Source organism: Lissotriton vulgaris, chromosome 5 (assembly GCF_964263255.1).
Source record: "Lissotriton vulgaris chromosome 5, aLisVul1.2, whole genome shotgun sequence".
Classification (NCBI taxonomy): domain Eukaryota; kingdom Metazoa; phylum Chordata; class Amphibia; order Caudata; family Salamandridae; genus Lissotriton; species Lissotriton vulgaris.
In genome coordinates, this window is record NC_141693.1 from 1187607375 (window position 1) to 1187633501 (window position 26127).

The 26127-nt window shown below is 46.2% G+C and overlaps 1 protein-coding gene across 1 annotated transcript in view; it reads left to right on the forward strand.

Moving 5' to 3' along the window:
• LOC147712245 (scavenger receptor cysteine-rich domain-containing protein DMBT1-like) overlaps nucleotides 1–26127 on the forward strand; it is a 283837-nt gene that overhangs the window by 182949 nt on the left and 74761 nt on the right. The window contains exon 11 of the mRNA XM_086922978.1: nucleotides 14764–15081. Within this exon, the coding sequence (XP_086779104.1) occupies nucleotides 14764–15081 (318 nt within the window). The remainder of the gene's footprint in view (nucleotides 1–14763; nucleotides 15082–26127) is intronic.

Genomic DNA, 26127 nt, shown 5'->3' on the forward strand with positions numbered 1-26127 from the left:
GTGGTGGTCCTGCCCCGCCAGGTGGAATTGGTGCAGTGACTATGGGAGGGTCAGGATTTTCCGGGACGGGTAGGGCAACCGGTGTGGGAGGCGGAACATTCACGGCTGCCGGTGTCGAATTGATAACATTCAGGGTTTTAGGTGGAATCTGTACTTGACCCCTGGTACTTCCAGGTGATACCCTTCTCTCTTTAAGGGGAACCTGCACCCAGGTATTAGTCTTGTAAGCAGCTCTCACCACCCCCCTGCCTTCAACCCCAATAGCAGTTCTTTCCGGGGCCTGTTGGATAGCGCCCTTTTGTGGTCAATCCACCTGGTCAAGGCAGGAAAATCTATTCGGGTGGAAGAAATTACCATGAGTGGGAAATACATTGTACTTGGGCCTGTATCGTGAGCCATCCACTGCAAATCCGACTCTAGTCCAGCCCTCTTCCCTCTCCACGACTGGGTTACATGCATTTGGGTAGAAATATGAAAGAGACACTAATTCAATAGAGGTGTTACCAGCCCTGCCAAGCCAATTTTAAATGTATGGGGCAACCTGCGGGCTTTTAAAACTAACAATTATACAATCCCCCACTCTGTTCGTAGGAGTTGATCCAATCCATGGGACCCTTCTAACCATCAAAACGTCTCCTTTTAAATTAGGTGGAAGTGGCCTATTAATATTGAGCCAACTGATTACCTTATTGCGCAATGAGTCCTGCGGCTCCATTGCACCACCGATAAGCTCAGGCACACCCACCATAATCGCAGTATAGACTACTGCCTCAGGGGGCAAATTAACCGTCCTGCGCCTGGTGTTGGGGCTAATAGGACGGCCAGTTTGCCCATTAGCTGAACTCTCCTGTCTCGGTTGTTGGGACGGGGCAGGTTGTTTAGACCTTCTAGGAGCAGGTACCAGGGGCCTCGTCATTTGGGATGTCGATGGAACCAGTTGGGGGACGGGAACAGTGTTGTTACTAGAAGTATCCCCCAACTGAACTAGTGGAACATTTGGGGCCTGGATAGTTATTACAGGGGTCGGAAGACTAATCCTGGCACTCTCCCTGGGGGCCCTCTGTGCATTTACGCCCAACCCCGGGTCAAGACCGTTGTTCTTATGAATGTTTTCTATGGTCATCAGTCTGGCCTCTATAGAGTCCAATTTATCAGACAGAGGATTCAGTAGATTTCTAAAAATGTCCGTGAGTGAGCTGATGAGCAAATCTGTAGTATTGGAGGGGGCCCCACCGAAAATGAATGGTCCTGTGTACACCGGTAGGGATGAGGCTAGTGGGGGGCTTGGAAGTTCCGTCCTATTCCCCGGAGAAGTGGCCCCAGGCGAGGCCAGAGTGTCTATATTATCATCCTGAGTGGGCATAATTAAGTCAACTTTACCCCTCTTGGCGCCTTTTGGCTTCCTTGACCTCTTTCTTTTGGATGGATGATCCCCTCTGCTACTTGTGGGTTCTATTGGAGCTGCATCCGGACCCACCTCCTGCGACTCTGTTTCTATTCAATCCACGTTGGGGGAGGGTTCTACAACCCCTGAGAGGCGTAATGACTCTCTATCCCTCTGGGAAGTTGAAGGTGTCCTCAGTTGTTGTAAGACTGACTCAATAGTCTGATCAATGCTATCCATGAGCGACAGGTGGGTGACATCAAGCAATAGTGGTGTGCTAGCATCAGTTGAAGAACCGGAGAGTCCATCAACAAATTATCTATACCCTCCTCAGGCTGGCTATCTAGCACGGTTAGTCCTTTATTAACTACATCATTAGCCTTGGCGAGAAATTTCTCTATGGTGCCAGTAATGTGTTGGGCAGCCTTGCTTCTGGATACCCTGTTGGCCATGTTATATTAAAAAGAACAAAAGTCACAACCCAGGGGAGATGAGTGGTGGGAGAAGCAGGGCGTCAGAGGGATGGCCCGGTCCGGTCTCTTCCCGTCTCTTCTGGCCTCTAACGGCCTAAAACGGCCCGCCCTTTGCCCGGGCTTAGCCCGGCGCCCGCCCGCGCGCGTCCCGCGATGCACGTTAGTGGGCGTGATGATAAAGGTGCTCTGGGTAAGGGGGCGTGGCCAGCCGGGAAGAGTCTCCAGGTGCGGCGTCTCAGGCAGCCGCTTGGAAACCTGGGACTCGCAGTCCCGCTGGGTCGCTGTTGGCAATGTCTCTCCCCTTCAGAGCCCCTCCGCAGCCTTCCTTAGAAATGGACACACAATCCACAGTCCTGGCACTTCGAGCGGCTCCCGCGAAGCGGGGGCCGCGAGTCGCGGTTTTGACTGCCCAGGAGAAGGGGGCGTGGCCAGCCGGGAAGAGTCTCCAGGTGCGGCGTCTCAGGCAGCCGCTTGGAAACCTGGGACTCGCAGTCCCGCTGGGTCGCTGTTGGCAATGTCTCTCCCCTTCAGAGCCCCTCCGCAGCCTTCCTTAGAAATGGACACATAATCCACAGTCCTGGCGCTTCGAGCGGCACCCGTATATTCAATATTCAATATTTTGGGCAATATTTCTCATTTTTTCTTTATTTTCTTTTTTTTCATAGGCTTGTCTCAGTCAAACATAATCATATGTATTCAATATGATGTGCAATTCTTCTTGCTTATCCTAAGAGTGTTTCTCTTGCTGTAGGTTATGGGAACCCGATCATGATTGAATATTGATCTTGGATACTCTCTTTACAGAAACAAATAACTTAGGATCAGCTAGAAGAATTACACAGCAGTCCCAGATCCGGCTCCAGCAATGTCCTGGGGTATCCACCCTGGGACATTGCAATTTGCTATGGCTTGGCAAGAGCACTGCTCCCTCCAAGCCATAGCAAACTCTCTACGTTCAATAAGTAAGCACAAAAAATGCTCTTGCCTGCTGAAAGCAGAGAATGTCAGTTTCCCTGCACAATATCAAGCGAGCAGGGAAACAGACATTGCGTTGAAATGCAGATCCCTGGGTCTCAAAGAAATGCAGACTCCCAGAGGAGGCTCCCTCGTGGTCCCCAACGGAGACGCCAGGACCCAGGGGATGGTGTCATGGGGTTGAAGTTGGCCCAGTGAGGGAGCCGCATGCCCCCCCTCCACTTTAAAACTAAACAAATAAAAAGGCCTGTCCCCAGGGGATGGTGTCCCTTTCAATCATAAAAAAAATAAAAATAAAGGTCAGGCCTCAGGAAATGAGGTCCCTGGGACAGAAATCATCAGCAGAGTGGGGCTGCATGACCCTCCTCCCTTTTTTCATAATTGTGTTTTTAAAGGGTCAGGCCCAGGGGGATGGCCTCCACTGGTCCCAAAATGGTCCAGGGAAAGGGGACCACTTGGACCCCGTGGACCCCCTTAAAAAAAGGAGTCTCCACCACTCTGCCTCCTGGCACTCCTCTGGTTGGGGGATGAATTTCCCTTGGCTGCTGAAGGTCATTAGGGGCCAACAAGACCTCCTGTTACCTCCAGTTAGCTCCCCAGAGGCGGATTAATGAGATGTGGTCAGAGGACACATCCCCTTTATCCACCACTATGCAAACACACCTTTCAGTGCACTGCTGATGGGGGGATGAGGTCCCCTTGCCTGCTGAGGGCCTTAGGACTAAAGTGGACTTCTTCCCCCAATGAGTAGTTTATTTTATTTAATGCGATTTTATATAGCGCAAACATTACCCGAAGGTGTCAGAGCGCTTTACATAAGAGCCAGTTGTGATACATAAAGACTCAGGATTACGTGCGTTGCATAAAAAATACAAACAAAAAAAATTGCAAATGTACAAGTTATAGAGTCACACAAGGAGGAGCATTCAAGAAAGGGATACGAATGGATATACTCTAAGAGTCACATAGGAATGGTAGAGAGTACAAAGATCTACTGCATATACTAGTGATTAGAGTTATCTCTATATACATAGGGAAGGGATACAAATGTATATACTCTAAGAGTCACATCAGAATGGTAGAGTGCAAAGGTCTACTGCATATACTAGTGATTAGAGTTATCTCTATATACATAGGGAAGGGATACGAATGGAAATACTCTAAGTGTCACATAGGAATGGTAGAGAGTAATAATAAAATAATAATAAGACCATTTCTTAAGCGCCTGGTTACACCTATGACGGTGTGTCCCCGCGCTGAAAAACTACTGCTCCCGGATGAGGCTAAAACCAAGTCACCCTAAAGTTCTAGAGTACAGAGGTCTACTGCATATACTAGTGATTAGAGTTATCTCTATATACATAGATATACAAATAGTAGATTTTCTCAAGTCAAGACCCAAAAAACCAGGAGAGCAGAGTTCCATTAAGTGGGGTCGGAGGGGGACGCAGTCACAACACCAAGGGAGGGTGGGAGGGATACAAGGGTATGGATAAAAGGCAAATCAAAAAAAGGAAGAAACATTTAAGGATCCTCAAGGGGGAAATGAGGGAAAAGGGGAAAGGACGAGGGACTGGACAAGATGGCGGGTCAGGGTCCAGAGAAAAGCGGGCGTGAACAGCAGCAAAATGGACGCCAGACTGTACTGCTCAATCCACGTTGTGCCCTTTTTTTTTTATAACCTCCTTAGTGCCGGAGTTCGCGCCAGGTTTTAATTTATTTTTCCTTAAAATGGCGGCCCCCACTGCTCTGCTTCAGTTTCGGTTTCACCTTCCTGGTGTTAAGAGGGGCGGCTCTCCTCTTCTGCCCTCACCGGGAGTATCGCGGGGTCTGCTAGGGGGGGGGGTTGCAGTGTGTGGCTCCAGCACTGACCTTGTTGTATCCCGCACAGTGCCTGAGTGAACCAGGGACTTCAGACGCAGCGACTGGGATCACAGTTAATGGTCGCCATCTTGAGCTCTTTTCTCCCTCTCTGAATCCTCTCAGAGGCTTCACTGGGGTTTTTCTCTGTTTCCCTTCATTGCAGGTTTTCGTTACCCGTTTCTTCTTACTCGCGAGTCTTTCCGACGTCCTCTGGGGGGGGTTCGCTCTTCTTTTTGTGTATCGCTTTCTAGCTAATTTCTCACTCGCTCCCAGTCTGAGGAGCGGACTAGTAGCTCCCCCCAGCAACGTGGCAAGTCAAGGCATGTCATGGCAAAGAGTTGGAAATGCCTAATAAACTGCGGCCTCAGTTCTTCCATAAAACAGAAACTTGTGTGGTCTGAAGTTATTGGGATTCGGGTGGTGCAACCATGTGGGGGGGCAGGGGCGGCTCTAAGCTCATGGTGGCCCTGGGCAGGGAGCGTGGGTAGGGGGCCCCCGGAGGAACCTGTAGGGGGCCCCGGAGGAACGCAGGCGCGGAGGCCAGTGAAGAGGGGGGGTCAGGCTGTTTGGAAGTGAAACTGAGCCGGAGGCCACCAAATCCCTGCCAGGGGCCGCCACGCAAATATGTATCCATCCTCACAGGATTATTATAATAAGGATATATTTTGGCGTGGTGGCCCCTGGTGTTTGGTGGCCCTGTGCAGGTGCACAGCTTGCACATGCCTAAGGCCGCCCCTGGGGGGGGTTCCTCTGCTGTGCCCCTTGGTTCAGCCCCCCACTCCCCAGGGGGAGGGGGATAGTGGCTGGACCGGGGGTCTCAGTTTTGGCTGCCCCCGGGAAGCGGAGCCCGAGCACCAATAGAGGATTGGCTGAAGATAAGGAAGGGAGAAAAGGAATGAGAAAGAGCGGGCCCACCAGATAATAGGGCTGGGCCAGCTCAGCTGTAAATCTATGGTTAGGAATGTGGCAGGGTGTTAGGGGTATTTTAAGGTGGGCACCGGGCACAAGTCCCTCTTTCTCATGGTAATTTTGTCAGGAGAAGAACCGCCCACCCACCCACGGAGGAACAAGATTTTAGGGGGGGGGGCTAGACAAGGTGGCTAGTTTTGTCACAGAGGCATAGTGGACTTGCAAGAGGTCCTTTGGTTCGGAAGAAGGGACAGCAGGCGGTACGTACAAAGCGATCCAAGAGGAATACAAAAGCAGGTTGCGAAGCGGGCACAGAATGCAAACGGGGCAGTCAGGACCCAGGGGGTCACCGACAAGCTCCCAGAGCCCCCTGGGTTCAGGTGAACCGGAAGTAAACAATTAATTACGCAACAGAGGGCAGAGCCTGTGACATGGAGGAAGTTGGGATACCGGTTACCGGGTCACCTCGCAGAGATGGGTGGGGGGAACAGTCAACCAGGTTTGGCGGGTGGGAAGCACATCGGCTTGCCCAGGTAACAAAGAGGGTACACACCGGAAGAGGCACCAGCCAGGAGGCACGTTTGCAGAGTGGTGGAGAAAGGGGGCACAGCCTCTGATGAGCTCTCAACAATCTACCTGTGTGGTTCTCACTGGAGATAACAGGAGTGCTAGTTGGCCCCCAAAGACCCTCAAGAGCCAAGGGGACTTCATCCCCCAACTGGTAGTGCACCATGAGGCATCTTTGCAGAGTGGAGGAGAAAGGGGGTGTCGCCACTGGAAAGCTTTTAGCAAACAGACTGTATGTGACTTGCTAGAGGTAACAGGAGGGGTAGTTGGCCCCCAAAGATGTCCTGCATATCCAGCAGTGCCTTTTGTGCAATAGAAATGCTGGCTCCCGCAGCCCTGATCAAGAGTGAATGTTGCAGTTGTCGAAACTGAACATCTGAGTCACATCCTGGTTGAAGGGAGCGGCTGCTGAAGCCAAGGTCGTGTCAGTGCCTGGTATGCCGAAGAAGAGCACCCACTATGCAGATATGCCACACTGATCCTTGCCCAATGGGCCTTGACCAGAGTGAGGCTGTGGAAGTGGTCCTGCCTCATCAAAGTTGTTGCTGCAGGAATCGGTTTGCAGAATGCAGCCACCAGTGCTGCAAAAGCTCCATCACCACCTATAATGTAAAACAAGGTTTAGCTGTGGAAAGGCTGAAAACTTGAAGGTGCACAAGCACCTGTCTGAGTTCTTTGTAGGAAAAACTGTTGAACTGATCTTTGCATTGACCAGGGTATAACCCAGAGTTAACTACACTTGTGGCTTATTAATTTAGATTCCAATTCTTCATATGAGTCGCTGCATGCTTTAAGAGAACTCCTCAATCAATCAATCAATCAACATTTGTGAAGCGCAGCACTGTCGCCCTGGGGGTATCAAGGCACTGGGGTGCGAGGTCTCCGTTGAATAGCCAGGTTGAGGAAACAGCGGGAAGAGGGAAGAAATGAACACAAAAAGACAAAACAGGGGATGGAATATTGAGTGAGCTGCTGAGAATCACTCCGGGTTTGCATATTTGAAAGGCATGCTGGACTTTATTCCTAGCGGGATCTGGCACGCTGTATTTTAAAAAAGGGAACTCTGACCACCACCTGTTGCCCCTGGCCTTAGCACGCTGCACTTTAAATATGCTCATAAGCACCACGGACTTCAACGCCCAGAGCGTGCTGCAGCAGGAGCCGCACGCACCATAGAACTCACGCCTGGCGGTGCATAAAGCAGGCCTAACCTCCGGCAATGCGGGCCGCTCGCGGGTGCGCCGAGCGAAGCCTGAGCCAAAGGCGGGCCCACCTGATCTTGTCAGAGCCCCTGATATTTAGCGGATCTGAACTATTCATTTTTGATGTGTATGTATTTATATCATTTAACTGTTCAGTAGGGGGTTTATTTATGGCTACTGAGGGCTTACTTTATTTTCATTTAATTGACATTTTGTGGATTAAAAGGGATTTGCCTATCCGATTAGTTAAGATGGGTAAAAGGAAATTATGCAGCATTAATACCGAGCCGGTAGGCAGTCAATCGCCTAATATGACTTTGTTGAACTATTTGACGGTGGCAGTTGACGCAAATTTCAACTGTAGAGAGTCATTAAACATGGAGTCACAAGGGGCCCCACCGAATAGTAAGGTTATTGCTTTACCAAATAATGAATTGGTGGAAGCCTGTACCTCACAAAGCACTGTTACAGAGAGATTAAACGGCTGTGTCCAGGTCATTCTTGATGAGATATCCCATTTTGATCTGGAGGCTGATTTGCCATATGTCTTCAAGAGACTTGGCTGTGGATGAGGTTCACATAGACGGTTACAACACATATCACACGCCAGCAACACGGTATGTACATGGGAGACATAAAGGGGGGATATGTGTGTATATTTCCAATCTACTAGGGGTTCAAAAAATTGAAATGAGAACATCGGCTACATTCTATCAAATTGTACGTATTTACCTGGACCCACATATAGTAGTGCTTGTTGTAAATTGTTATAATAACACAGAAAGGGGCCAATTGGGTGAGATTTTAAAGTTGGGGGATCAGAAGGAACTGATGTGATTACCATTTAAGGAGGCGATTTTAATGTTAATCTTTGTACACAAGTCGGTTGTGAGGTTTTTGATACAGAATCCGAAGAAGATACAAAGCCTTTTCCACATTCAGAAAGGGGGGGGACTTAATTAAACTATGCATCTACACTACTTGGGTTTTGCAAATATGTTGTGTACTCCAAGTGTGGATTTTCATTATACATTTATAGGCAGAGGATTTCAATCTACAATAGATTTTATTATTGTTCCTATTCATTATGCTACTTGGTTTGATAATTTCAAAATACACTCCAATGTCCTGAGTGATCATCTTCCCCTTAGCATTAATATAGTTTTAACAAAAAAGGGTGCCCAGATAATACACAGTAGAACGCATTGGACCCCAAACAATGGTTATGCCCTGGGCTGGGATAGCAAAAACCATGAGGAGATGAATAAACATATTATTACCAAGCTTATGACCATATTATGAAATGTTTACAGGAAAGTTCTTCCCATGATGATATCCTGAGCGCATTTTCCCAAATCATTCTACTAATTCAAAATGTGCTCAGAATTCAAAAGAAGGGAATCCGTTTTGAGAAAAACGGATGGTTTGATTCAATTTGCACTAAATCATATAGCCGTCTGAAAGTTGCTCTTCACAGGGTTGTGAGGGATCACGCGGAAATAGGAGTATGTAGGAAGGCTTATAATTTGGCAAGGAAAAAATGGAAGAAAGAGCTAGAAGAACAAGCTTGGGCTTCTTTATATGAAGCATCCCTGAGTAAGGATTGCTCCGTGTTTTGGAAGGCAGTCAATGCTCTTTTTTTTACTAATAAGGATGGTGCAACTATTGCGGTTGCTATAGACAAGGAAATGTGGGTAAACTTTTTCGCAAACGTATATAGTGCCAATGGGAATGTAGAAAATTGTACTGCCACTGAGAGTAACCAACGGGGTGATCCCACAGGGTTTTTGCCCATCGAACTGCATATTACCTCGAATGAAGTAACAGAGGCTCTTAATGCGAGCAAAGGTGGAAAAGCACCCGGACCAGATGGTCTGCCTATTGACCTATTTAAGTCAACCCCTTTATTATGGTCCCCACTACTGACTCGTGTTGTAGAAGCATGTTGTGCAAAGGGCTTCATCAAGTCATGGTCAGAGTCAGTGATAATACCAATTTTTAAAAAAGGGGAAAGGGAAAACCCAGCATGCTACCGCCCAATATCCCTCCTAGATTCTCTAGTGAAGGTAGTAGGAAGGGTTATCTTGAATATGTTGCAAATTTTGGCAGAAGATAATAAATATTTTGAGCGAAGACCAATACAGTTTTAGACAGGGATTGGGGGCATGTGAACAGATTTTAAATATTAATATTTTAATTGAGAAATACACTCAGGCAAAGGCAAGGACATTTGATGTAGCATTTTTTGATTTATCGGCCGCTTTTGATTGTGTTATGCACAAAAAATTGAGGAACTTTTTAATGGATTTAAATATGGACCTGATTGTGGTGCAGTTTTTAAGGCAACTATATTCTGGGGCATCAGCTAGGGTGAGGTATGGACTAAAAGGAGAATGCTCTGGACCATTCCGCGTGGAGAGGGTCATGAGACAAGGTTGTGTCTTGGCCCCATTCCTTTTAACTCTATATACTAACGCACTAGAAAAGGAACTGGAGGAAATATATTAATAAAAAGCCAATTGTTTCTCTCCTCTACGCGGATGACGCAGTGCTCATTGCCCGAACCCAGCTGGGTCTACAAAGAGCCCTTGCCTCATATATTGGTTTTATGGATGTTTGAGGCCTAAAACTAAATGTGAAAAAGACTTTTGTAATGTCTTGTGGGAGGGGGAGACGCAAATGTAGTAATAAGCCACTATGGGATAGTAGAATAGATTCCACCAATACGTTCTTGTACCTGAGCGTTCTATATGGGCATACAGGTTCTTGGGTACCCGCGGTAAAGAGCAGGTGTCTACTTTTTATGAGGTCAACAGCAGCTCTTGTTAATTTAGCAAAAAAAATTAACAAAAGGCCCGCAGGAATTCTTCTTAAAATCTATCAAGCCAAGTGCATAAGTATAGCAGTGTATGGGGCAGGAATAAGGGGTTTTAATGACGTACCATCACATCAATGAGTGGAAAACACATTTTTAAGGTTTATTTTAGCAATGCCGTGCGGTCGCCAGTAGGTAGGTAAAGTTAGGACCTATTTTCCATAGGTTGACAAATCTTCGCAAAATTTTCAAAACTTGTGGGGCGCTCCGGCCCGCTCCTATCTTGAAAGTTTCCCATAGGCAACTTTAGACACGGCTACAGCCCGAACTGCTGAAAGGAATTACACCAAATTTGGCAAAAAGGTAGCCATTCGTTCAGAAAGAGGCCTTTTTGTTAAATGGTGTAAATCCGTTCAGTAGTTGGTGAGAAATTCAAACGCAAAAACACATATATATCTAGGGCTGCGGATCCTCCCGAGCACAAGCATTATGCTAATTGGTTGCCAACACTCCAAACCAGGAAGTTGGCAGCCATCTTGTGCGAGGCACAAGAAAACAGAAATAAAAAGTGCAAAACATGCAAAAGGGACAGGGTAGAAACACCCTGACCCCCTAGGCCTGCTCAGGGGGTCCCATAAGGGCTCTGAAGGCCCCCAAAAACATTTTTTTTGTGAATAAATCGCAAGATGTGCGTAGGATCAGTGCATTCGGCTGCACAAAAAAAACGAAGCGCTTCGTTAGTATTCAGTGCCCGGGGGGCCAAGTCCCGGAGCCAATATTGTTAATGTAATGGGGGGCCCAGAGTGGCCCCAGGGACTGAACCCCCAGGGCTTTTATAAAATATGTGCGGGGGGCTCACAGCCCCCCCAGCCCCAGGGCCAGCCACACCCCAGGGCGTCTATTTAAAAAAATAAAAAACCTGTGTGGGAGGGTTGTCCCCGGGGCTTGGGGGTCTGTTACAGACCCCCAAGCCCCGGGGACCACCACCCCTGGCGGCTTTGAAAATGGTGGGAGGGAATCCGAGCATCCGGCCACAAAAAAAAATGAAGCCCCAGGCCCCGCCACCCCCCGGGCTTCATAAATAATGGGTAGGGGTGCTCAAAGGCCCCCCCAAGTCCCGGGGACCGCCACCCCCCAGGGCTTTTCAAAAACGTTTGCGGGTGGCTCATGCCCCCCCCCCCCCCCGCAGCCCCGGGGACCGCCACCCCCCAGGGAGTCTTTTAAAAAAAATAAAAAACCTGTGTGGGTGGGTTGAACCCCCCACATGCCCCGGGGACCCCACCTTACCGGGGGTCTAATTATTAGAAATGGGGGGTCTGTGACAGACCCCAGGCCCCGGGGACCACCACCCCCGGGAGCTTTGAAAATGGTGGGAGTTGGACCGCGCAGCCCCCCTCGTGGAGCCCTCAAGGGCCCTGTGGCCCGCACTCCCCCAGGGCTGGCTCCTGCAGTGTCCCGGGGTGCCAACCCCCGTGACACTGCTGTTTGCTATGGCCCTGCCATAGCAAACTGTTTTGGTTTTTGGAGGAGAGAGCAGGGAAACCTGCTCTCTCTTCCAAAAATCAAAGACAATTGCTTTTCCACACGGGGAGCTGCATCTTGGCAGAACCCCATGTAGAAAAGCAATACCGGCTCCCGCAAGAGGCGGGGAGCCGGCAGGACCGTGGGGGGATTGGGGACCCCCCCATGGTCCCCAACGGAGAAGGCCAGCCCTGGGGAATGGGGTCCCCAGGGCTATTAGTGGCCCAGGATGGGGGCAACGTGGTCCCCCTCCACAAAAATTTCAACAACAAAAAAAAGAAGAAGGGAATTGGGTCCCCGGGGCCATAAAGGACCTGAGGAGGGGGGCAAGGCGCCCCACTCCAAATAAATATTAAAATAAAAACATGCCCATGCCCCCGGGGATGGGGGTTCCCGGGGCCGATTAGGGCCTCGGGAGGGGGGCCACGTGGCCCCTTCCAATTTAAAATAGACAAATAATATAGGAGGCAGGCCCTGGGGGCCAACTAACCCACCAGGAACCTCCAATATGCGCCAGGGGGCTGCGTTTTAGAGAGGTGTTCTGCGGCCACGCCCTTTTTATACCTCCCTGCAGCACAGCTCTGTGGCGCTTAATGGAGGCAGCTGGTGGGCTTATTGAACCCCAGGGACCCTCAGAATTCAAGGGGAGTTAATCCCCCAACTTAAAATGCACCACAGGGCGCGTTTGCACAGTGGTGAAGGGAGGGGGTGGGCCTTATGTACCAGGTGTAGAAAGGGGCCCGGCCTGCACCACCTCTCTGTAACGCAGGGCAGTGGCGCTTAGTGGAAGCACCTGGTGGGCTAGTTGGCCCCCAGGGTCCCTCAGGATTGAAGGGGAATTATTTCCCCAATTTAAAACGCGCCACAGGACGTGTTTGCATATGTCACCTCAGGCCCCGTCCCCTCTCTTCACCACTGGGTTAACGCGGCCTGTGGCCGTTCTAAGTTGAGAGATTAAGTCCTCTTGAATCTTAAGGGTCCCTATGCTCAAACTAGCCCACTAGGTACCTCCAGTAAGCGCCACAGAGCTGCGTTGCAGAGAGATGTAAAAAGGGGCTTGGCCTCTGAACACCTGTCTGCAACGCAGCTCCCTGGAGCATACTGGAGATACCTGTTGGGCTAGTTGACCCTCAGTATTGCAAGAGAATTAATTCCCAAACTTACAACTCGACAAGGGGCGTGTTTCCACAATGATGAAGGGGGCGGGACCTGAGATGAGATGTCTGCAAACACACCTTGTGGCACATTTTAAGTTGGAGAATTAATTCCTCCTCAATTCTGAGGGTCCCTGGGGGCCAACTAGCCCACCAGGTACCTCCAGTAAGCGCCGCAGAGCTGCGTTGCAGAGTGTTGTAAAAAGGGGTGTGGCCTCTGAATAGACTGGTGTTCAGAGGCCACGCCCCTTTTTCCATCTCTCTGCAACGCAGCTCTGTGGCGCTTACTGGAGGTACCTAGTGGGCTAGTTTGAGCCTATGATGTTGTACGTTGTTTACGTTTAGTGCCTGATCTTGCCTGTATGATTTCTGTTTCATTATTTTTTGTCACTTATTTAGTTTTGTCAATTGTGTATGTTGTGGAATGTCACATTTAATAGCTTGATTTATGCTATGCACTAAGCTTTTCGTAATAAGAAGATTTGTTATGTCTGTATTCTGTAAATAATGTTTTATGTGTCTACAATTTTTGTGGAAATGTTACTAAGGAGTATTTTGAAAACACTGATAAGGAGAAAACCTGTTGAATAGAAAAAATAGAAATGCAAAAAAAGGAACGTAAGCCCAGAGTTAATAAATATGACTTCTGAAGAAATTAAAAAATGATGGTTGATTTATGGTGGGAGAGGCACTTCTCGTTTGACTAAAAGTACCCTTGTCATCCTAATACCCCTACCCACTCTAAACCCAAAAAAATACCCCAGCCATCCAAAACTACCCTTACTTACCCTAAACCCTAAAAATACCTGTGCCACCAAAATACCCCTTCCCATCCTAAACCCTAAAAATTCCCTTGTACCCATTTTCCCTTAGCCCTTAAACCCTGAAAAACTCTTACCAACCAAATACCCTTACCCACCCTAAACCCTAAAAACACCCTTACCTCCAAATGACCCTACCCACCCTAAACCCTGAAAACACCCTTTCCACCCAAATGTCCCTACGAGCGATAAACCCTAAAATACCCTTGCCACCTTAAATGCTAAAAATTCCCTTATCCACCCTAAACCCAAAAAACACCTTTACCGGAAAAACCCTTACCCGTCCAAAACCCTAAAATCCCTCTCCCACCAAAATAGCCTTACCCACCCTAAACTCTGAAAATGCCCTTGGCACTCAAATACCCTTATCTACCCTAAACCCTAAGAAAACCTTACCCTCAAAATACCCTTACCCACCATAAACCCCAAAAGCACCCTTGGCACCCAAATAGCCTTACCCACCCTAAACCCTGAAAGCACTCTTGGCACCTAAATACCCTTACCCACCCTATACCCTAAAAATGCCTATGCCACCCAAATATCCTTACCCACCCTAAACCTTCAATTTACCGTAGCCACCCAATACCCTCACCCATCTCTAAACCCTAAAAATAACCATATATATATATATATATATATATATATATAGGTATTGCATGGTAATGACAGCTTTGTAGAGTGGACATTTTTACTTGATAAGAAAGGTATGAGTTTGAAAATGGCATACTAATGAAAATTAAGCTTGTTTTCAGTTTTCCATAGTAATATTTTTAAAAAATTGTGTGAAAAGAAACGCCCTGAGCTCAGTAAATGACTACAACTTTATTCAGTGGATGTCTTTACTTATCGTGACTAAAAATTAATGCTTTGTGTTTTTTTGACAGGTATTTCCAGGGCTCTCTCTTCTTTTAATGTCCTTAGGAAGTAAATACACTGCTGTGTTTTCTTCTCTGTACCTTCAAATTGACGTTTTCAAATGTTCAATGGCTAAATGTGTTGTTCTCACGTGCTTGCTTTCTCAGAAGGAATCTCACCAGGTAGTAAAGAACTAAAAGTTGTTTATTTGAATTTTGTTTCAGTTGATTTCCATGTTCGACTTGTGAACGGCGCAAACAGGTGTGAAGGACGAGTTGAGGTCTATTACGGCTCCTCCTGGGGCACTGTATGTGATGACGGCTGGGGCCTCGAAGATGCCAATGTAGTGTGCAGAGAACTGGACTGTGGACATGCTGTATCTGCTCCAGGGTCTGCCTACTTTGGTCAAGGCTACGGTCCTATCCACCTGGACGATCTGAACTGCAGAGGAGATGAAGAGGCGGTGTGGGCGTGTCCTCACAGCGTGATGGGTGTGCATAATTGCGGTCACCACGAGGATGCCAGTGTTATCTGTTCAAGAGGTGAGTGTGTCTCTAAAACGGAGGAGCAGCTTCAATCTCCCTTTTAGACTCATTTGGAAATTCTTTGGATTTTCAAGCATTTTATGAATAAGTTGGTATCTAAATTATGGAACTTCTTCATTATTAATGTTTTCAGGAATGTTGTTATGAAGAGAAGCTTCACAACCTGCTCCAGATATCCACCTTTCCTGATTTTTGGTGTGTGAGCTAAAGGAATCCCAGCGATGTAGTGTGACAATTTCGAATGGGATATTTCTCCATCTATTATTATCAAATATTTCAAGAGTGCACGTGAAATGGATGTTGTATCTTTTATGAACATCATATGGGGGGTCTGTACTTGAAGCTGCACAAGCCTGCAATGCTGCATACCAGAAGAGTATGCTTCCCTGTTTTGATCTCCCACTTGAGGTAAAATTCAGCTCTGTCTACTGTTCCAGCGGCTTTGTAATTAGGATAAAAACACTGAGGCACCCCAATATAGTGAGAGAAGTATTTCAGTTTGACTACCAAATTCACTTTACTGCATGTATTTTCCATACCAATAGAGTAGGCCCTTTCAAGTGGAAGAGGTTCACTTGGAGTCCATAGGACAATGCAGGTCACAGTCACCTATACTGTCATATTTAAAAGCAAGCATCCTACTCTTTCCATTGTGGCCTTTCAGCGGAAACTTTAAAGATAACATTGGATGTAGGTTCGTCTCTCCCATCTGAAAGATTCCTTGTTCTAAATCTGCACCTTCAAGCTATCCCCTTACCTAAATCCCATTGGCTGAAACAGAGCCTTCATAAGAGCCGAAAGAGCCCTTTTCCCATTTAGGAAGAAACTGAAGACGTTGCTCTTCACAGAAGCCTGGGCATAGCATTTATCACTTAGAGACTACACTCACTTCTGGGACAATAGCTAATCTTCTCGTAGCGCTGAGAGACCTGCCGGTATTAAGCGCTCTACAAATCACAATTAACAAGAACAAGTGCCACTCCCAGAGGCAAGCGACAGCATCATAGCATACTAGGTTACTAAAGTGAGAATTATCTCATGTTGCGGTTCCTTGAACACTCAGTGCAAGCAGTCACCATTTTCTGAAGGGAAGCACCAACACTCTTCCACAGGTGATCTAATCCATCAAGAATGTTTTGGTCCTGTCTGGTGTTCCAAGTAGTAGGGATTGACAATGCTTTGAAATTCATCTATGAAGTTTAGCAAAGTCAGGAATCCTCATCCTATTTAAAAGTCTGGGAAGATTCCCATATGGAAAACTTCATGTGGGGCAGGCAGTGTTTTCCTAGACTACTGCCTAAATCCCTCTGAGACTGCCAACACGATTTGCAAAGGGGAATAAGTCTTAAGAGGAACCCCTCCTACTCACAAATAAGTGACCTCCTCTACTCGGGGTTAGGAACTCAGTGGCTTATGATTACAATTGCAGCTCTAAGACATGATGTGTTCTTTTCTAGTTTTAAATAGGAAGAGGAATCCTTCTTCCATGCTCCCAATTCTTTGTGATTCTGAAAGATTGCAAACGTCCTTTAAGGAGTCAGAAAGGATTTTCCAATTCATAAAAGACTTTTGTAAATAAAGAAAAGCCTTTTTCAAGTGACAAACCCTGCGATTTTGCAATCGCAGGGTTTGGGATCACAATAGAACTTCGAACATTAGGCTCTAAATATGCCCTTTTCTTTTCAGGAAAGATTACATGTTCAAACTTTAGGTAGTATACACATTTATAAAAAAAATTATTGCAAACTTGCCAAGCAATTGACTAGGCATGCTTCTAGTCCCATGGATGTTGCTCACCTTACGTTCTTCCTGGCTTCATATCTCATGTTGTCTATTTAAACTGAGGAAAACACAATCATTCTGTCACACAAGCAGCATTTCTTTACCATAGGGAGGGGATCTCCAGTGTAATCAGAGGGCAGCACATGTTTTGTGCTACTGATCAATATAGTAAGCTGGCTTTTCATGAAGTGATGCCATTGTCATTGCCATCGGGGGGTTAGTCGCCGCCATCATCGCCAACCCGCACATCTTCACTTCCCTAACAATTCCCAATACCCCTTTGGTTGACATCTTAGCAGTCACATTGCACTCTAAACACTTCCCGCTCACATGTGTACTTTGTTACAGACCACCTAACCCCTCATCAAACTTTATCCAGTTCTTCAGTAACTTGGCTGCAGAGCTGGTTGTCAACCACAACAAACTCCTCATCATAGGAGATTTCAATTACTGGCCACATGACCCACTCGAAAACCCCAGCTCCAAACAATTCACGGACTTACTCAATAGGCTTAACTTCTAAGAACAGATCAAAGTGGCCACCACATTAAAGGGCATACTTTGGACCAGGTCTGGAGTCTAAACCTGGACATCCTCGACCTCCGAGTCTCCCACTGTGCCTGGTCCGACCACTACTTTGTTTCCCTTTCCATCATCCAGCCGACCGCCACTGTAATCCACACAGCTGCCCCCATCATGGTCAGAAACTGGAAACATGTAGACATTCCCTCCCTCTGCACGAACCTCACTTCCACCCTTCTCACCTCTCCTGATCTCACTGATCCTCAATGTTCACCTCATGTGCAGGCTGAAGCTCTCGCCTCCTGGCTGGCCCAGGCGAGAGATAACTTTGCCCCCTTGAAAGCCCTTAAAAGGAAGAGACCCCACAATGCCCAACTCTGGTTCACAAAAGACCTTAAGGACAGAAAACTCGCTCTGCGCCAATTGGAGCGCAAGTGGAGGCTTCACTACTGCCCCCTCAAAAAAACGTCCTTCCTAACGGCCCTACAGGACTATAAAGCTGCCATCCTCGCAGCCAAATCTACACATTTCTCCGCGAAAATACTGAGCTCTAATTGTAAATCTAAAACCATCTTTTCCATCGTGGACGAGCTGGTAAAACCTGACCGTGTCACTGCTAAATCCCTCCCATCACAACCCCTCCGTGACTCCCTTAACAGCTACTTTATTGAAAAGATCATCGCAATCAAAACTAGTATCCCCACTGCTGCTGCTTAACCGCATTCCACAGTGGCCCTTCCCAACCCGTCCATTATCTCAAGTTCCCCACGCTCACTGAAGAAACCTTCTTTTCTCTTTTTGGGAAAATCAAGTCTGGCTCCCCCCAGGATAGCTGCCCCCCCCCACCCCCACATTAGTCAGAAGATTTTTCTCAACATTCCCATGCCCCCGTTCTCTTTTAAACAACTCCCTCTCCACAGGGGTGGTCCCTCTTTCCTTCAAAACAGCTGTGGTCTCACCCATCCTTAAAAACCTGGAGCAGACCCGGGCACTCTCTTTAACTTCCGCCCAATCTCCCTCCTTCCTTATTTGAGTAAAGTCCTGGAAGCTTTTGTGGTTAACTGTCTGAGCACCTTTGTTGAATCTACCCACTTTCTTGACCCTCACCAAGCTGGTTTCAGGCCTCAGCACTCCACTGAATCTATTGCCCTGGCCGTCCATGAGGAGCTAAGAAAGGGGGCGGACCAGAACATCTCTCAGGCATTGGTGCTCCTGGATTTGTCGGCGGCATTCAACACCATTGACCATTGCATCCTTCTCGAACGTGTCGAACACGCCGGCATCCGGGGGCTACCACTTAGATGGATCACCTCCTTTCTCCAAGATCGAGTCCAGGCAGTCTCCCTCCCAGCCTTCTCTTCAGTGGGAAAGCGTCTCACCTGTGGAGTCCCGCAGGGCTCCTCGCTTTCACCACTCCTCTTCAACCTTTAGATTCGTCCCCTAATCTCGGAGCTTCAGCAAAAATCTGTGACCATCTTCAATTATGCTGACGACCTTCAGCTCATCTTTAACATCGACCCCTCCCCGTCCTCCATCCAAAACGCCCACTCTGTCATGACTTTCATTAGCTCCTGGATGAACCTAAATCAGCTCAAACTCATCCCCGATAAGACTGAGTTAGTTTTCACTGGGCCCCAGGGCAACCCCTGGAATTCCTCTTTCTGGCCCCTCTCACTTGGCCCCTCCCTCTCCCCTGTTGACTCTGTCAAGAGCTTAGGCATCACCATTTGCAAGGACCTCTCCATGAGGGCTCAAATCAACTCAGTTGTATCCGTCTGCTTCTTCCATCTGCGCTGCATCCGGAAAATCTGCAGACTCCTCTCCCAAGAAGCTCTTGTGCAGGTCACTCTGGGACTAGTCATGTCTTGCATCGACTATGCGAACTCCCTATATGTGGGCATACCGGCATATCAATCCCAACGCCTCCAACTCATCCGGAATCAGGCATCCAGGTTGATTTATGGCCAGCCAAGATCCAGCCACACCAGGCCTCTCCTTAAGAACCTTCATTGGCTCCCAGTAGCCCAGCGCAGCCTCTTAAAACTTGGCTGCCTGATTCACAAAGCCCTCTCCTCTCAGGGGCCCTCTATCATTTCCGCCCTCTTACACCGTTTTGTTCCCCATTATGCTTTACACTCCTCCAACTCTAATCTTCTAACCCCCTGCTCTTTCAGACGTAAGAAACATGGAGGCCTGAGATTCTCTACCCAGGCTCCTCTCCTTTGGAACTCTCTCCCCCCAGCACTCCGCCTTCTCCCTTCCTACGCTCACTTCAGAAAATCACTTAAATCTGGCTCTTCTCGTTAGCTCACAACTAGTTTGCCCCGCTATGTACCGCTCAGCCCTCCCACTCCAGCGCCAAGAAACCGTAGGTGAACGTGCGCTCAACAAATCCCATTTATCATATCATATCATATCATTGTATGGGCACACTGTGCAAAAAGTCCATACTGCACCACAGGGATTGCTTTAAAGATCACACGTGCTCTATTTATGGTGGTGTGATAGAGTAGCTTCGGCTTATCAGAGGGGAGTATTAAGCATTTGTTGTACACACACAGGGGCATATCATCAAGCAGGGTGTTAAAAATGATCGCCGTTTTAGCGGCAGAAAACTTCTGCTAAAACGGCGATAATGGGCTTGAAAATATGGCTTGTGAATTCCAATAGAAACCCATGTTCTCGTGTGAACATGGGTTTCTATTGGAATTCTCCAGGGCATATTATCAAGAACATTATCGCTGCTTTCGCTGCAGTTTTCTGCCTCTAAAACGGCGATAACTTTAACGCCCTGCTTGATAATATGCACCACAGTCACTAAATGTTTGAAACACTCAATAGGATATCTGAGACAAATTTATAAAAATAAAAAAAGATTTTTTCAGGAATTAAGTCACCAAGATCTTTAGAATAATTTTAGTACAGTGGGAGATATTGTTTTTAGTATAAAAATAGGAAAATAGTTCAAATAACAGTTTCGAGAAGCACCTCGAAATCTACAATGGTAACCAATGGGGGGAATAAACATGTAGGAAGCAGTACTTGCAGGCGGAGCTCAGAAGTGCCTTCTGGGACTTAAGGTTGTAGAGGTGCAAAGTACCACCAGCAGTTTCCTTTTACCTGCCCTGGTGTGTCCAGGTGCAGAGGTGATGGTCAGAGTGGAAGCTTTGAGTGCTACACTGGTAAAGTCAATGGGACTTAAAAGAAAAGCTGCAATGGGGGATTGATTGATTTGATTTTATAATGTGTAGAGTGCATCATATGCTCGTAGGCATCTTGGGGTTACCAATGACACGTAAATAGGTAGGTTATCAATAGCTAGTTGTCACAGAACAGTCAAGTCTTCAGTCATTTCCTAAACCCTAATAAAGAGCTGGCTGATTATTGCTCCAGACACAAACAATTCCAATTTTAGGCCTTACAAGTGTGACAAAAATTTTACCTCCCCCAAGTAGCCAAATTGCAAATGGGAGCTACCAAATCACTAGCAGAGCTCGAGCAAAGAGGTCTGCCAGGCTATTGCCATTTGAACCTATCCCTAAGATAAGCGGGTCCAAGGCCGTGAAGTGCTTTGTATGCCGTACAGAAGCCCTTAAAGACTATCCACTTCTTTACGGGTAGCCAGTGCAATCTGATAATGGTTGAGAGGGTGAACTAAATGTGGGACCTTCATCAGCATATGAGCTGCTGTGTTTTGAAAAATGTGTAGTTTATTTAGAGATGATTTTCTGAGCAGATTTTAATATAAACCATTGCAGAAATCTACTCTAGAATTAGTGGAAGAATGTTTTTCTTTAACATGTCAAATGGTAGCAATTGAGCAATTTACTTCCTGATTCATAGGGAGAAAAAAGATGCAGAATTCACTTTGTATCTTGCTCTTTATATGTCAGTCTGTCGTTGACCAGAACGAAAAGGTTCTTTACCTTCTTAACCAACATCGGAAGGGTGCCTAGCTCAGCAGACCACCAAATGGAGAAGCAGAAAGTGGGGTTATTACCAAAAAAGATGATTTATGTCTCTGATTAATTTAGCTTAATGCAGTTTTTGTACATCCAGAGGATCACTGCACTCATGCCGCTCTGAAAAATGTTGCTCATGTTGGGACCCTTATCAGATAACGAAACCACAATCTGGGTGTTTTTTTTGTATGATACCAGTGACAACCCAAATGATTAGATTAAGGCTACCAGGGAAGTAACGTAGAGATTGAACAGCATTGGGCTCAATGATGAGCCCTGTGGCACCTCACATGGCAGCGTGTAGGGTTCGGATGTGAAGTCTTTAAAAGAAACTGATTGAATACTATTTGTGAGGAATGATCGCAATAGGTTATGAGCTGCTCCCTGAATCCTCAGCTAAGTAACTGGTCAAGCAGAAGGTCATGATAGACTGTGTCAAATGCTGCAGATAGGTCGAACAGAATAAGGGCGGTGTTGCCACTCTTATCCACTGAGGCCCTGATCTCCTCTGTGGCCACAATAAGTGCCAATTACATACTGTGGCCACTAAGGAAACTAAACTGTGTGTCATTGAGCAGGCTGTTGCTCTCCAGTAAAGTGGCCAAATGAGTGTTCATGGCTTTTCGCACTAGCTTTGCTGGGAAGGGAAGACTTGAAATTGGATGGTAGTTGTTTGGGTCGTGCTCATTTAGGTTAGGTTTCTTCAACAGTGGAAGAAGCAAAGCAGTATTCCACTGCCTTTGAAACACTCCCAAACTAAACATGGGACTGAATATTTGTGCCAGATTCGGGGCCATTTCATTGGGGACTTGGTGGAAAATATTGGGGGGACAGGGGTCCAGTGGAGATCCTGATTTTTTCTTGGAAGTAGCCGGTTTGACTTGATCTTCTGTTAGCGGGGGCGTTCGTTGAGGATAATCTAATCTGAGATCCCTATCTTTGCCTTGTTGCTCTGTAAGTAAATATACTGGAGGTAAATTTGTTAAAGATTACCTTCACTTTTTCCTGAAAGAAATTCTCAACGGAACTGCAGAAGACCTGACTACCTCCTGCTGCATTGCAGAAAGTTAGGATGAGAGTGTAGTGAAGGCCTCAAACAGTGATTTAGTTGAACTACTAGCTGACTTTATTTGCGCAATAAACAGCATATTTTTCCACCAATAAAAGTTTCCTGTACTGAGCAATGCAGGATTTGTATTTTTCTCACTAGGGGATCGTAGTCTCTCCTCTAATTTTTCTCTTGCCTGCAACACCCTTGGTTTGAGACCTTCAGGATATCTTTGAACCGAGGTGCGGTGGGCTTGCATCTTCTGCTTACTTTCAGTTTAGCAGGTGCTAATTTGGAGACTGCAGTAATTTTCCGTACATTTTGTTTAATATGTATTAAAAGGTAGCAGCTATTTATTCGGCCACCGGATAAATTGTGAATTGTTTCTTTTATTTACTCTCCCTCTGGCTAAATAGTAGAAAATTATTTACTATTTGTCCGTCAGCTTGAAAATAGCAGCAAAACTTTCCTATTTAGAGGACACCTGGCTAAATAATAAAGATTCTGCACTGTTTGCCAGCGTGTATGGAAATACAAGAAAAACGTCACTATTTAGCGCTGGCTAAGTAGTAGGGATTCTGGACTGATTGGCTGGTGACCGTGCAAATAGCAGAAAAAATTAATTATTTACCTCACTGCAAAATATTTGAAAAACTTCACTATTTACCCGCACACTGGCAAAACAGGAGAACGTCTGACCTGTTTGGCTGGTGGTCATGTAAATATCAGAAAAACTTCACTATTTACCTGGCTGCTGGTTAGGTAGTTGGTATTCAGCACTTCCCTGCTGGTGGCAGTATAAATAACATTTACCTGGATGCTGACTAAATAGTAGAGATGTTGAGCTGTCAGGCTGGCAGCCAAGCAATTAGCAGAAAAATATAACTATTGACCCACCCGCTGGCTAAACAGTAGGGATTCTGCACTGTACGACTGGTGTCCAGACAAATAGCAGAACAATCTACTATTTACCCGGCTACAGGATGAATAGTAGAAATTGTGTGCTGGTCAGCTGGCAGCCATGCAAACACCGTAAAACTTCACTATTACTCATGCTGCTGACTACACAGTTGATTGTGCTCTGTCTGGTAGGCAGACGTGTAAATTGCTGAAAAACGGGTGCTATATAAAAGGTATAGATTCTGTGCTATTTGGCTGGCAGTTTTAAGGAGCCTTTGACCCCTGAGGCTGCTAACATACAGTGTTAAGGGGACCCCTTGTCCTTTACAAATTAGTTAAAATCACCTCAACTTGTGAGTCGTTAGCTCAACAATGGTTTACAACAGCAATTGCAGAATCAAACTATCAATTAATTCCTTTCTGAATTGGAAAGGGGAGGAAGGAAACCCCTTTCTTGAACCAACATACTTACAATTCAGAATTGCAAAAGTACTTTTAATAGTCTAAAGAAATCTTCAACTCATAGAAACTGCTTTGTACATAATGATAAGTACTTTTGTGGTTGCAACTCTTGTGATTTTGCAACATGAGGCTCTTAGTTGTAAAACTAGCTAAGATCTAAGCTCCATCTTATAGGTCTAAAGGTCACAAATGTTTGAATGTTTGCAAGTTATTTTGACAGACATGGCACAGAATGCCACTCCATTACACCTTGGGCCAAGACACAGGAACTTGGGGGCCCTTTATGGAGCTGTCTCTAGACCACAAACGCTTCTACTCCTGTACATTTGCCTGCAGATATGACTAATGATAAAGATGATTAGATCCTTTGCAAAACGAAAGTTATTTACTCTTCTAAAGCTATATACTTGCTCTTACTCACAAAGCCATGGGAATCTACAAGGGCCAGATATAGGATTACCAAAAGGCCCCATGTTACGAGAACACCTCTTTTTCTGCAGCAAATCAGTACATTCTGGAATTATTCGTTCTGGTTCAGTTCAATGAAGCAAATCAGGCTAAAACACCTGAAAATAATGATTTGTAAAAGCAATCACCTGAAATGGAAATGTTGTATCCCAGTACCATGGAGCCACTTAATATTTAGAGAGATTTTTATCAAAATAAAAACTATTGCATACGGCTCCTTATGAAGTGACCAACACAATTTAATTAGGAGGCTTCAATTCAATCCGATGACAAAAGTCAGAAAAACTATGGGCCTGACTTTGATATTTAAGGAAAGAGTTAACTGCGTCAGGATGGCGGAGGACAATACCTCTGACATCCTGAAGGATATCTGCCTGCCAAATTTAGAGTTGTCTGCTGGCCCTGTGACAACTCTCTACATTGATAGGAACTGCTGTCATGGCGGTTTCTGTCTATGCACAAAACATCTGAAGGACAGTGCAGTCAGACATGACGGCTGGCTAGAAAACGTTTGAAATATTTGTTTTTAAAAAACGAAAAAACTAATGGTTCCACATGCATGGATTTTTCTCCCATGGTGATGTGTTCATTATGTATATTCTGCCCTCAATAGGCAGGATAGGGTAGATGGTATGAAGTCATTTCTTCAATGGCCTGCATATTGTTAGGCAATCAGAAGTATTCTGTTGCAAAGCCACAAGCAAAGGAATGGGAAAATAATAAATTAAAATGAAAGTCTTTGGAATATCAACAAGCATTGGAAATGCAATAGGTCTCGCATTAGGAAAGTTTGAGCTATTGGTCTTATAAATGATTTTTTTTTCATTATTGTGTTTTTATTTTTAAATAGCTAAATTAATATCTTTGTCATTTACAATGCCAATAGTTATAACTTTCTCAAATGTGACACCTATAGCATTTGTATACTTAAATAATTTATTTAATTTGTAATGGCAATAGCTTAAACTTTTGTAAATAACTTTTGTGAAGATTATGTTTAGTGTTTTTTATTGTGACGAAAATCCAAGAACTTAAGTGAAATATAACATCTTTTTGTGATTTGTAATAAAGCTTGAAAGCTTGAAAACAGCTTGAAACATTGAAAGAACATATCTGAACCAGTGATGCTGTGGTGGTGCTGAGTGATGCAGGGGTGGCACTGAGTGATGCTGGGGTGGCGCTGAGTGATAATGTTGTGGTGCTGAGTGATAATGTGGTGTTGCTGAGTGATGCTGGGGTAGTGCTGAGTGATGATGTGGTGATGATGAGTGGTGCTGTGGTGGTGCTGAGTTTTGCTGGGGTGATGCTGAGTGATGATGTGGTGATGCTGGAGTGGTGCTGAGTGATGCTGGGGTGGTGCTGAGTGATGCTGTGGTGGTGCTGAGTGGTGCTGTGGTGGCGCTGAGTGATGCTTGGGTGGCGCTGAGTGATGCTGGGGTGGTGCTGAGTGGTGCTGGGGTGGCGCTGAGTGATGCTGGGGTGGCTCTGAATGATGCTGGGGTGGCGCTGAGTGATGCTGGGGTGGTGCTGAGTGGTGCTGAGTGATGCTGTGGTGGTGCTGAGTGGTGCAGTGGTGGTGCTGAGTGATGCTGTGGTGGTGCTGAGTGATGCTGTGGTGGTGCTGAGTGATGCTGTGGTGGTTAACCATTTGGTAGCATTGTAGTGTTACCTTAGCACTGTCAGATGTTCATTTGGACTGTATTATCTGAAGCCTAAGAAGCACTTTGTCTGCCTGAATGAAGTCCCCAAGGCTCTGAAACTACCTCTGGTAATGAACACAGACCTTCCTATGGGTATCTAATTTCTTTATTTAAAGAGTTTTTGCTATAGCGCTGGCAAGACCCGAGTGTATCTGAGTGCTTTAAAAACAGTTAATTTTCAATTATTGTCAAAGGTAGT